The 14,065-nt window shown below is 34.6% G+C and overlaps 1 protein-coding gene across 4 annotated transcripts in view; it reads right to left on the bottom strand.

The window, feature by feature from the left end:
• ZNF385D (zinc finger protein 385D) overlaps positions 1–14,065 on the bottom strand; it is a 222,279-nt gene that overhangs the window by 23,565 nt on the left and 184,649 nt on the right. For all 4 annotated transcript variants that reach the window (XM_072412413.1, XM_072412415.1, XM_072412414.1 and 1 more), the window contains one exon: positions 3,029–3,262. In XM_072412413.1, the coding sequence (XP_072268514.1) occupies positions 3,029–3,262 (234 nt within the window). The remainder of the gene's footprint in view (positions 1–3,028; positions 3,263–14,065) is intronic.

The following is a 14,065-nucleotide window of genomic DNA, read 5'->3' as shown; positions in this document are numbered from 1 at the left end:
TGATCTGCTAATTCCTTGGATGCAATCAGTCCTGTCTCATACAACGAGTTGTTTGCAGTTCAGAGCAATGAGAGGAGCATCACTGTCACTACTATACTTAATATCTTTAAAAACCTGGTATTTTGCTGGCGTTGGGCAAGCTTATTGTTAGCCTACTGTGACAATGTGAGACACTGAAGCAAGCCCACTAAAACAATGGTTACCTTTTCTATGGAGAAAAGGAAGCCATTTTTACTATTTCAAGGGTTTTATGTAATTGCAGCAATGGCCATACATTACCAGATTAGAAATGCAAAAATATATTGTACTGTTTTTAAAAATCCTAAAGACATCAATTAGTAAGAAAAAATCTCTCCAAAATGAACATAAATCACTTCCTAACTTTATTAGTATAATTGATTCCATTGGAAGATTTCTCCTCACATGCTGTTCCAATGATAACCGAAACATTTTGGATGATTTCCTATCACTTTCTGATTATTGTCACCTGAACATATATCTTCCTAGAAGCAGGTGTACAGACAGAAACAAATAACTCTTCCCCAACCCCAAAGCTAACAAAATAGTTTGCAACAAACACATACTCTATAAACCTTACTGATTTTAAGAATCATTTTATATTTATTTTTTACTACATGTCTCTAGTAATTAATGAAAATTATTTTCTACCTAAAATCCTTGACTCACTTTTGCATGATGTAAATAGTCAGAAATGTTTAAATATTATAGATGTTGAATGCAATTCAGCATATAATCCAAATAAAAGAAAGATGCTGTAAACCTAAAGGAAAATTTCAAGCTTGTTACAGATCCTTTTCGCTTAAGCAGAACTTTTGGCAAGGTGGAGAGAAATAATTTTGGCAGTGAGAACATGTAATTTACTCCTTAAATAGGCCTCTAGCTGAATTTAGAATTATTAATGATGTGTTTGATAACACTGGCCAAGTTCTTATGTATGAGATCCTGGAAGCTGCTATGTTCGACTTCCTTTTAAGATGATGAAACATAGAGCATTTACAACAAAAAAGCCAGATATTACTTAAAGGTGAGGTTAGGAGTTTAATACAATCTCTTGCTCTCTCCAACTAATAGAATGTTGAGAGCTTTCTCCGGGGAAATCTGCCATTGCTTTAACATAGCAACCACTGTATTCTCAGACATGGCAGAAACCTATCAGTTGTAATTAGGGTTATCAGGAAAATCCATTTTGTTTGACTGCAGACCTTTGTCAATGTAACATTTTCACTTTTAGTCAGACAAGGTAACAGACAGACAGTAAACAAAAAAACAATGCCTAAACTAAGTCTAACTCTTTTTTTATGGAGTGTAACACAGTTATCTTTAATGCATCTATACATATGGCAAACATTTTCCCAAGTGTTGATGCAAACCCCAATCATTTTCTATTCTGAAGATCTAGATGTTGGTTTAAGAATGTCTTTTCCAGATTCAGGTTCCTGAAAGGGAGTCTCTAAATTCTAATGAGCAAAGCAAAATGTTTTCCTATATTTATAGGTCTTTGGGAATATCTCACTAAAAATGAAACTTCTGCAGAGGGTACCTAAAATTTGACTTGAATCTTGAAGTTTGAAATGCAAACTTTTGAGAAAAGCACAGAGTATGGAATTCCTCCGAATTCCAATGTTGGATGAAGCCAACATTTCAGAACATATCAGAAAATTACAACAGTTGCAGACTAAACTGTAAAGATTATTTTGTTTCAAAGGAATTTCCTTTTAAGCAAATATTTAAAAACAGAATTATAGCTAACACTATAAACTGCCAACAGTTCTGCATAAACGTTCACTCCCTTGAAACCAACATTCCCTTTGAGATTAGAAACACATCTGTCTTTATCACACACTGGTGCTTGATCAGCATGTCGGAGCCTAGGTCAGTGTGCCTATGCCTATACAAATATGTGAAAGTTTCTATTTGTATAGTTCATGTGGTGAAGCTAGACTGATAGATATGTGCTGACATCTAATGATGTTGGCTACCTGCAAATGCTACTTAGAATAGAACACCAAACCACTTTGTGAAAGAGAACACAGTTTATAGTGAATATATTTTTTGAACAAGTTCTACATTTTTATGTGTCTGGACATGTATAAGTAGGTGAATGTACTCTTATGTGTATACATTTACATCAAGTACAAGTTTTAGTTACTTTTAAGCTTTTTTTGTACAAAAAATTTGGTTATTTTCCTCAATGATTTTCATTTTTGTTTAATTTCTGTAGCCCTGAAAAAGGGGAGTTCTTTTGGTCACTGAAACGTGTCAGATGTGTTTGTTGTTGGAAATTAAATAGTGGACTAGTGGTTTGGTGCTCACCAGGGCCATTGAGTTGTGAAGATTGTAAATGCTACTTTTGAGATTTGGGACTTAATTGTGATGTTGTGCTGCCTCTTGCATTTCTGTGTTCCCTTAGTTTGAAACCTGTTGCATAATGTTTTCCCGATTTATAAATAAAAAGATTGTTCATATATAAGGAATTCTAGTATGTGATTATAGTTTGGGAGAAGTATCAATGTTTGGCCAAATCTTAAAATTACTAAACAAAAATATGTTACGTTGTAAGAAATAGAAAGTAGAGTTAATAGAAAAAGAGTATTTTTATCTACAGGGAACGATCAGCAGGAAAACCTAACCATGTATTACTTTGAATAATGCTTAGATGCTGATCTTGTGATTGAATAATATATTGTATAGTCAGTATGTCTTTATTTCATGCACATGCTTCATTAACTTATAATAACATATTCATCTAAAATAATCCAAATTTGTAAAGTATATAAATTTGCAAACTAACTTCGATGAGTAAGTCGTATTTCATTTTTTTTATTTGTTGTATTTTTAATGTTTATTCTATTCTCTAGATTTTCATGGCAGCATGCATTTGTAGCTAATGGAGTCTATGTAATCCACCAGTTCCCTGTCCACACTTCATTCACCTTTGACTCCATCTGCCTAGATTACATGGTAATTGCATGGCTGTAGTGGCAGTGAGGAAATTGCAGTCTCTTACCACTGTTGTGAGCCTCCAGCTGTGAGGCAGAGTTGACAGCGACTTTGCATAGTGAACAGTAAAGAAGTCTTTTAGCCTTTTCCTCCTCAGTCTCTCCTGAAGGGCATAAGCTGTTGCTAGTTACCAGAGTGATTTTCTTGTCAACCTTTGAGGTGGTCTCTGTTGTCATAACACTGATTTTTCTTATTTCTAATGTCGTACTTGTTGATATTGCTGGGATTCCTGGGGCACTTTCTGAAAATAAACAAAACAGAATGTTTGCTAAATGGGAAACTACAGTTTTTTTGACATTTATGAATGTGTTTACAGCATGTAATCGGTCGAATGTCAAGAAGATCACGTTGACAACCAATAAAGTCTAAACCTTAACACTGTAATCACCTTTTACTAGTACGTCCTGGAACATCTAACAGATGGAGGTAGCAATAAGTTGTATTACGCACATCAAACATGTATGGCAAGACACTATACCACTTTTATGATATGTAGGTTCATACAATACATTGCAAGAAGCTAAGGCAGTAATAAAAATGTTGTAAAATGAGTATGCATTAAAAAACAATGCAAGGAAAATTGTTTGTTGAATACCAACCTACATCGAGCATATCTTAATCAAATCAATTTTTGGTGTGTCCACTGAACCTCAAATATCCTAGGTAATATTGTATACAAGTTTTTTTGACTTGGTAGATTATTTGAAACTTGACAGGTAGATTATTTAAAACATCTAGGAGAACAAACCACATTTCTTTTGTGGATTTACTCTGTCTCAGTTGTTTCTGTCATTTATGTAACCCCAGGCTGACTCACTGATGTTGACATCAAGGTGCTGTGGGGACTATATCATTTCTCCTAGAAATCCATGTTCTTCTTTTTGCTGAAGAAAGCTTTTTATGAATGTATGATTGGATTTATTATTTTGTTGCCAAACTGGAACTGCTCAGGTGCCTTCCCTAATGGTACTGCATGATGGATAAGAAAACATTAATGCTGAATTCCCAACTTCATGTGTAAAAATGCAGCCTGAAACCTTCATGGAATCTCCACTATTCTTCAACCCTTCTGTGAACATACTTCCTTCTATTACTACCAGATATCTTAAATTTGGTTTCATCAGGGTTGATCAGTCAAGTGCACTTCCTGACATATTTCTACATGCAGGAACTTGCATGAAAACCACTTCTGACCAGCCTTTCCTGAATAATAATAATAAAACAAACTAAAATTCTGGTGTTCATATAAACTATGGCCCCCCACGTCAAGAAAAGATTTGAAATTACTACACATTGTAAGTCTTCATAATGCACATGATCTGTGCTAGTGTACTTAACCCTCAAGGATCCCCAGTAGTGCTTGGAGGTGAAGATAATTTGTATGCTCTTACATTGGTTAATGAATTTATTAGTAGTGGGGGAACATGCACTGTTACTGGGAAAAAAAGGTCTTTAGTTCTGCTCCACTGCTCAGTACTTATATATTATCATTCTGCAACTTACTTCCTAATTTAAAGCTGGGTACACACATGCTATAATTGTCATTGGAAAGGATCTTTCATGATCTTTTCCAACGACTAAGGACTGCACGATGCATGAACGAGTGCTGTACATACAGCACCGTTCTGCTCCATGCAGAGGGGAGGGGCAAAGCGACAGAGCGGCACCCTGCTATTCTCTCTCCCCCTTCACTTCCATTACGAACGTTCGTTGTCCGTCGTCCATGGATCCGCCAGGATGGTTGTTCAGATCATGGGTGATGGGCGCTGTACACACGCCAGATTCTCAGCCGAAACCAGCCCTGACTTGATTATCGGACGAGAAGCATTGGACGTGTGTACGTAGCTTAACATGTACTAAGTACAGAACTGATGCTCATAATGCTTTCAGTCAAGTTTTAGTCTTTGTGTGTAAAAGAGACAGCAACAAGATGTGGATAGAGATTATTTTTACCAACTATCTAGGGAACTATTCATTAAATGGATACGTTTTCCTTCTGTAACTGTGCAGAACCTAAGCCAAAATAATCAGTTTTAACTACCTTAAAGGACTAAGTGCTGTTTATCAGTACAGTACATTTGTGTAAATGCCTAAGAGGAACACAAGTAATTAAGTTTAAAGAAGGCTTGCTCCGATGAGTCTTCTGCCCCATAGGCATTTTAATTAGAGTCCAGTAATCAATTAATTACCTCTAATATATTAGTAGTTTGGGCAAAGCTTCTAAGCACTTAATTTAACACTTATACTCAATTGGTCTGATAATGTAATATTACTATAAGCCAAAGAGCGGTTTACTTATAAGTATTAACAATGTTACTTGTTTGTGCCTTTTCTTAAAAATTGCCCTGTGTTTAACTGTATGCTCTGCGTTGGCATCTGTAAGTAAAACTGAGATGACATCAAGCTGTGTGTTACTTTGTTATTCTCTAGAGCTTATATAATACAGTTGTTGCACACACTGATCTGGTATAGTTGAATAGAGCATTTTGATAATGTTTTAGTACTGTATGCTTCACTTATACCGACAGTCCCAGGGAAGAATACACTATCATGGTGATCCTTCAAATCTGAAATGGATTTTTTTAATAATTTAATATTATTTGGCAATTAATTTTAATCCTGGACCTATTCCAGGTTTGCTGGATAACCCAGGTTCTCCCATGATAGCCTATCTTCTGCAGTCTTGAAGAGCCTAAACCAACACACAGTTCAGCAACACAGTAGTACACAGCAGTTAGCATTTCCCAGTTCCTACCCACAGCCCTTCTGATTGCCCCAGGAGTTTACTGTTTTCTGCTGTTTCTCAAACCAAGCAGAAGCTGTAAAAAAATTCCATAAGAATAGAGAAGCACCCACTTTACCGGAGTAGGGAATATGCTTATTTCCTACATGACAGTGCTTGGATCTGCAATTGGCTGCTCAGACACCAATTCCACGCTGTTGGAGGCAACATTGGGTGGTGAAAAATATTAATAAAAAATAATATACAAAAAATCATATGTGCTGGAAAGAAGACAACAATATATATATATATATATATATATATATATATATATGCTATTTAATGCAAGGAGAAGCAAAATAAGTAAGTAAAAACAGAACATTGGGATTAGGATACCACGCATAGTAGAAAAAATAAATGTAGGCATTTTATAAAAAGTGTCAGAGTGGATGGCTAAATTGGTTGGGTTTGTTATTTGTTACAAATGCCTAAACTCTTTCACTGAGGCAGAAAATGACCTTCTTTTCAAAGCACTGTACTTTCTAGATGAAAAATGTCTGGCACTCTTGGTGGAACACGTCTAGAGCAGTAGCCTCTAAGCAATTACTAATAAGACATTCCACAAAAATAGACATTTTTTCTGTAGACTTGGATGTCCTGTATTTTGAAATTTTTTGTTGCAGTATTGTATCAAAGTTCCATATTGTTTCAATGTGTCAGTGAGATCTAGCCTTTTCCTACAAAGGTTTAAATGTATAATCAATAAATGTGCCAAAACTCATATGAAACTTGATATAACTGTTAAACCTTTTTCTGAAAAGAACTACAAGATCATATAAAAGTCTTTAAAAAAATTCAGCAGCACCCTTAAGTCAGCTCTCAATCACAGGAAATAGATGAAATTTGCTAATAAGGAATTTGCTAACAGATAGAAGATTTGCTAAGCATTGAGGAAAATACATTTAATTAAAACCATTATTTTAATTAAACCATAATTATGATAAATCAGGACATCTAACTATGCCAAACATAACACCATGTTTGGTCATAAACTATGTTATATGTAATTGGAATAATGTGTGTAACAATAAAAGCTCCTAATTTCTAAATGGATACATTTAGAAGTTTCATTGACCAACAGTCCCTGATATATTTTACCATCATGTGCTTTGCATAAAGTACCAATATATATGTTAGAATTAATAAATATGCACAATTTTAAACAAATCTTTAATGCAAGATACTTGTAAATGCTTCATAAATGTTTCTTAAACAATGTTTAACAAATATTTATTATACATTTATGTCTGAAACTTACATTACTAATTAGGCAATCTCTAAACTGACAAACATGACATTCATCTCAGTTATAAAAATTTAAAGCCGTTCATTTAAACTTAATATATTAAACTATTTACTTTGACAAGATTGTGTCTGCTGTCACTGCTAATGATGGAAAAGGCGTTCACCAATTAAGCAATGCACACAATCCCGACTATACCTGCAGATATGTTTCTGGTGTACTGGTGTACCAATGTTCACACGTCGGGATGCGAGGCCAGGGTACACAGATGCCGGCCGGGCATCACCAAGGGAACACATATGCTAGGCTGGTATCGCTGGAGGACGCCGCAGGCTCGTGAGGACTAGGTATGCCCTCAATTCCAGCCCAAGTGTGGTTCGGGGTGAAATTTCATTACAAAAAGTGTTAACCCCGAGCCAACTTGGGGTTACCGTCAGAGGGTTATTAATAACTAGATAATTTTAAAACATAGATATAATGGGGATGATTTATTAAAGCTCCTCAAGGCTGGGGAGGATACACTTTTATCAGTGAAGCTGGGTAATCCAGCAAACCTGGAATAGACCTGGTAAAGAATTAAAAACATTTGCTAAAAAATATCAAACGACTTTTGGGAAATCCATAGCAGGTTTGTTGGATCACCCAGGTTCAGTAAAGGGAAGTGCATCCTCTCCAGCCTTGGTGGACTTTAATAAATCAGGGTCAGCATATGCATATTTTGCATTCTCCATTCCTGCCAACAGAAGAAGCTCCAGGGTAATTGTCTATGTTTTCCAGTCAAGGCTTATCTGATTTGCTAGAAATTGCTAGAAATAAAAATCAATACAATACAATACAGTACAATAAATTTTAATTTATCTACCTAACAAAATGAATGAAAACAAAAGATTGATTTATCCCCCCATCCTCCCCCTTATGGTATACTCTGTTTAGAACGGCCCATGCAAAGTTATAGAAAGAGAAAGATAGTAGTATGCTCTCCTCTGTCTCTGAAGAATCAATAATACACTGTCAATGTCATGTCAAAGGTACATTCTAATTAGTTGTAAGAAAAATATGTTATTTAGATAGTAAAAACTAATTAAAGGCATTGTTTAAACATATAAACCTAAAATATAATAGTAAAATTTAGTAGTTATTAGTAGTTTAATAATAATAATAATTGAAGCATATGTTTATAACTCAAACTAAAAAAAAGAAAAGAAAACTTTTTCTGATTTAGCAAGTTATTGTATATTATGAAGTCAGTCAAGTCAATACTTTTTATTGGTGACTGTATAGAGAGTACTTTTCCAGAATCTGAATTCTCTTTACAATTATTTCACAATGCCTTATCTTGTGTGGGTTTTATCCTTCCTTGCTCTTTCCTAAACTAATTAAAACTGTATTTAAACGCAAAAACTTCAAAGTTCAAATGACTATATCTGTACCTGGAAGACTAAAAGCTCTGACATAGAATATTAGTAGTATATGAATAAAGTAAAAATAAATATAGTATATAATAAAAAGTAATATATAAAACGTTAAAAAACAAAATATGATTAAACATATTATATAAATATATAATATAAATGTATTAAACATAATACATCTGCTATTTGAAACAGAAAACAAAGTGTTTAGCCAATGCTGACCTGGTATAACACATGCATTTAGAGACAGCAAGAGTATATCAGCTTTTTTAGCAGCTGGTGTTGTAGAAAAAGTCTCCTAATAAAAATGTCTGCCCTAATCCTCACTCGTACTAGTGAATGATTTTATTTTAATCAGAGGCCTCAAACTGTCAAAATGCTTTATTTATGTTATAAAGATATTACATGACTCTTCTAACTGCAATGTAAGAATGTTTTGCAAGATTTAAATTACACAATCTTTGCAATATTCAGTCATGCCCTACATATAATAAATACTAAATGTGATGTAACCCAATAGGCTCCGGAAACATCAACAAATAATTAGATAAAATGGATTAAAAACAGCTAAGGTGAGTCAGAGTTCTGTAATGAATTACACATTTTTATTTAATTGGTGTGGTTTACATTATAATGGAAATTCTTAAAATCTGTAAGATTTCATAGAATAGGCAACAGACTACAGTAAGGATAGTCATACAAAATGTGATAAACAATAATAACGAGCACTGTTTTAGAAAGCTGTAGAGCAATAGATTTTATGTCAAACCTTCACTTACCATACTCATACTTCCTATTATCAATTACTTTCAAGACAGAAAGTTATCAAAGTCTGCCTATGAGTTCTTACAAAGAGATAGAAATAAGAACCAAACCACTTTGTAAGAATTCATGCTAAAGTGTGGTTTCTGTATAACACCTAGGTATTGAACCCCACCACTGTAGCAGCAAAATTACAAATGTTACCTTTGAGCCCTAAAGAAGAAAGAGTTCTTCAGAAATGCTTTGATTTGTTTCTGTTGGATATGTGGATCTGCTGGACTCTTTTTGGGACTCTGTTCTAAATGCGGCCTTAAGTCTCACCCATACTCTCATGGCTCCCCTTATAATAATCCATGTTTTGTCCCAGACACAGATCCATAGAGATTTATATGGTGGACTAACAAAAGATGATGTTGGATAACTGATTTTTCTCCCTTAGGGGTGTTCTGTTGAGGACGCTTTGCAGGAAAAATACCAACTTTAATGCTTGGAATGGTATAGACAGTAGATATAACATTTTCTCTCCTCTAAATGTAGATTAAGAGAACCTGCTTGCCCCTCCCTTTTCAAGTCTCTCTATAAGAACTTTAACAGAACTTGGGGCCATATTCATAGGACTTGAAAGTTGGGGAACTGGCAGAAATAGGCTACAATGACGTAGTATGGTGGAAGTCAGTTACAAACTTCTCATGACATAGTACATGATGTGGTCTTTCTAATCTACTTTTGTGCCACAGGCTTTTCCAGTGTATTCAGAAGGTCTTCAGAAGAGTATTATGTACTGCATATGGTAGACTTGCCCCAATGTGATTAGTTTTTGGATTAGGGTGTATATTTTATCTATTCCCACTTGATTAGTTGTCCATCCAAATCTCTTCTCAGCAAACTAATTCAACCCATATTTATAGCTTTGAGACACTTCATTTCCTATGTGTTTATGTGACCAAGATTGCCATTGCCAAGTCTTTGTAATACTCTGTTATTAGGGTTGATTGTATTGCAATTCTTTGGATAGCAATCTTCAAACCTGAAGAATTGGTAATTGAGTAAATATGCACAGCCAACCCAACTGACCTAATCCAATAGAAGTTGTCTAGCAAATACTTATCTCTTACACTGGACTATATTCCTTAGCATTTATGGCCATCTATTAAAAGTCCAACACAGTTCATTTTGGAAAGGCAGGCATATCATAACATGTTGAGCAAATATGCCCTTGCATACATGCATGGAAATTCCCTCCTGGGGTTAGAGGGGGAGCAGTTTACTTGTAATCTAAATGAATATACTGCAGTGAATTAAATGCAAATTTGCAATTTTGATCAGGTGTTTCTAAATAAAGAAAGTTAAGATGACATTTGATGAAGACTTGATTAACAAGAAGAAGAAAATTACATTAATACCTTAAAATGTAAAAGTAAATAGTAGAAGTTAATGTATGTATTTATTCTGGAAATAGAATGACTATAAAAATATAAACTTCTATTTGTCGATAGAATAATTTGCTCATGGTGAAGGTAACGCAAACATATTTGTCTGTGGAGTTTATATGTAAATGAAGCAGCTTGCCCATAGCAGCGAGCAGTCTGCTTGGTTTTAAATTTTATGTAATTACTACAATACCAGACAATGTATGCATAAGCAAAATATAGAAAATGCTGGTTAACAAACAACTTCTATTCCAGCATTCATATTATCTCCTCCAGCTTTGCATCACACCTGCTCAAGGATCTTTACTATGCATAGTGGAAGAACAGTCCAATATATAATTTTTGTGTAATATAATTTAATGTAATAGAACTACATGTAATAGAACTACAAGTTTAATAAACAAATCTTCTTTCATTGTAAACAGTGCAAGTATTTCTTTTTATAGCTGAACTCCAGGCAAATATACAATTCTCTTTTTTAATATATTTACAAAAATTTTTTTTAACCGTTTCCAGGATCCATGCTATGTTTTTGAGCCTATGCTTTCAGAGGGAGGAGAGCTGGGAACTTGGAAAAGGAAAGAAAAAAGTGATGAACCTGTAAGTAAGCTGCTGTTGATTCATTGCCCAGGTAGAGGTTGGGAAGGTGAGCAGGCTATACGGCTTTGCTGTTACTAAAAAAAGTGAGGTCACACGGGGGCGTCTAAATCACAATCGTGGCTGGACAGATATTGGTAGATAACCAATTCACTTATATGTATATGAAATGTGAAGTTTGGCAACTGTTTTCAAACTTTTTGAAAATTAATTTATGCTAGGCTCTGGACGAAAGTAGGATAACGTAATATAACATAACTTAAAAATATTTTAACCTATTTTATATTGGACTGTAATAAGTCTCCAGAGCTGTAGTTTGCAGCAAACTACCATCCTATGGTTGAAATGAATGAATATTATGGTTATAAGACAGCACAAATAACATGTAATGGGCAAAGTACATTAGTGATCTTCCTATAGTTCTGCAAGTGCCATAATGTTGCTTTGAAATACCATATTCAGGCTATTTCTGCTAGTATTCAAGAAAGCCACAAATTAATTGTGACTTTTAAGGCCCATGCTCAAATAGAGAAAATATATACTTTGTTACATAATCAAATATAATAAATAATTAAAAGCATACATACATTTGTTCGATTCATTAAAAACAAATTGTTCATAGCAAAAAAAAAAAAACAGTGACATACAAAACTCATACTTTGTCTCAATAAACATCAACGCGTTTCGCGGAAGCTATATGTCCGCTTCTTCAGGATACAAATGAGACCTACATTATAATACATAATTCTTATTAACAATTCCCAAAAATAAAATATACATCAATACATGTTTTTATCAAAAATAAAGCTTACATTAGCCTGGATAATCCTTAAAGTGTATAGAGTATAGAGCTAGTTATTTCTGCTAGTATATGTATGAGCTGATTCGGCCATCTTCATTTACATGAGCATGGTTGTTCCTACAGATCAGGTTGTATGGGGTTATGAACATGATGACCAAAGTTGATGCAGGTGTTTCACATACACTTTCCAGTAAAAGTGCAAAGTGCTAACAGCTTCCAGCCAAACATTAGATACTTGTGTATCCTATCCAGCATTGCAACCCTGCTCCTCAATGAGGCTGTGCCACCATGTTGTGTCGGTGTTGGTTAATATGCAGGTTTAACATCTTTCATTGTTTTTCACCTACTGGAAATTGCTTTGCTAACTGACTGAACAGTGGAAGGCATAGCTTTAAAGAAGGCATTTTGCTGGCTCCCTCTAGAAGGGCCAAATGTTTATTTCAGTATACTATTCCAACTTGCTGTGCTCATTAAAGCAGGACGTTTTAAAGGAAATGGTAGAGAAAGCTGCAAAAAGGGGTTCTCTTTTTGCAGAACAATGTACCCACTCACAAGAATTTAAAACTTTTAAAGAATTTTGGTATTAAGTGCATAGATCCAGATGTAGATTGCCCGATCATTTTTTTTTAAAGTGAATTGAAAGTGACTGCAGCACAGCAGTATTTTTTTGATCAGGCATTATTATTATTATTATTACACAGTATTTATATAGCGCCATCATATTACGCAGCACTGTACAAAGTCCATAGTCATGTCATTAACTGTCCCTCAAAGAAACCCACATTCTAATGTCCCTACCATAGTCATATGTCATTAATGTAGTCTAAGGTGAATTTAGGGGGGAACTAATTTAATTAACCTAACTGCATGTTTTTGGGATATGGGAGGAAACCAGAGTACCTGGAGGAAACCCACGCAGATACGGGGAGAACCTGCAAACTCCATGCAGATAGCGTCCTGGCTGGGATTCGAACCTGGGACCTAGGGTACAGGGTGCTAACCTGTGCTAACCCTTGAGCCACCGTGCTGGGAAACCTGAGAAATGACACAACAAGTGTGTTGAATTTTGGACTGAATACGTGAAATATCATGTAAGTTTCAAGTCACTTTGTCATTCTCTTCTTTGTCAACCCTGGAACTTTTAAGGACCTCCTTTTATGATTTCCACTTTAAGGGACCATCCTTTACAAATTCACATTAAGTGAAGCCTTTAATACATTTACATATTTGTGTTTTAACGAGGATTGTATTTTACAAGAATAATATAGCTAATAAATAGATTAATATATATTACTTGACCCTTTATCTATCAGTCTAAAGTTTATTTTTTAATATTATACTAGTATTACAATTTTGTTTTCCATGCTATAGCCTTGCTGCTCATGCAAGATAATGTCAAATACAGCAGGTAAAGAAAATTATTACTTTGCTTTCAATCTATTTTAGGAGATTTTTATGTTGGCATCTTAAGTGGACTAAATACGCCATTTTTTTAGACCCTAGCACATTCTCAGTAATTTCATATAGACTTAGCCAGCAGCAAACAGTGGGTTTTCAGCCTGTTTAATGCCAGGAGGTTTTAATAACGTGTGAAAACCTCCTGGTATTAAACAGGCTGAAAACCCTAAAACCATAAGCCAACTGCCATGTTATTTTGTTGGATACATATGAAACTGTTTATTGCTCAATAAAAGTAAAATTCTGATTTTTTTTACCATAGTGTCATTATTTCCAATTCTATCTAACACAATGTAAATAGAGTACAATATGAATTTTTAGACCAGAAAGACCACATCACTCTTTACTCAAGAGGCATACCGTATCTACTGTAAAGTGCACATTGAATGAACCCCTTAGACAGTGAACAATGGCAGATTTTACCTACCCTGTTTCCCCGATGATAAGACACTGTCTTATTTTCTTTGGAAGGCCAAAATATGCTCTAGGGCTTATTTTCAGGGGGATGCCTTATTTACCCATGAAGAAGACTACAGTACACAGTTATTGTTCATGTGC

This window comes from Pyxicephalus adspersus, chromosome 5 (assembly GCF_032062135.1).
Source record: "Pyxicephalus adspersus chromosome 5, UCB_Pads_2.0, whole genome shotgun sequence".
Lineage (NCBI taxonomy): Eukaryota > Metazoa > Chordata > Amphibia > Anura > Pyxicephalidae > Pyxicephalus > Pyxicephalus adspersus.
This window is presented reverse-complemented; position numbering and strand designations above follow the sequence as displayed.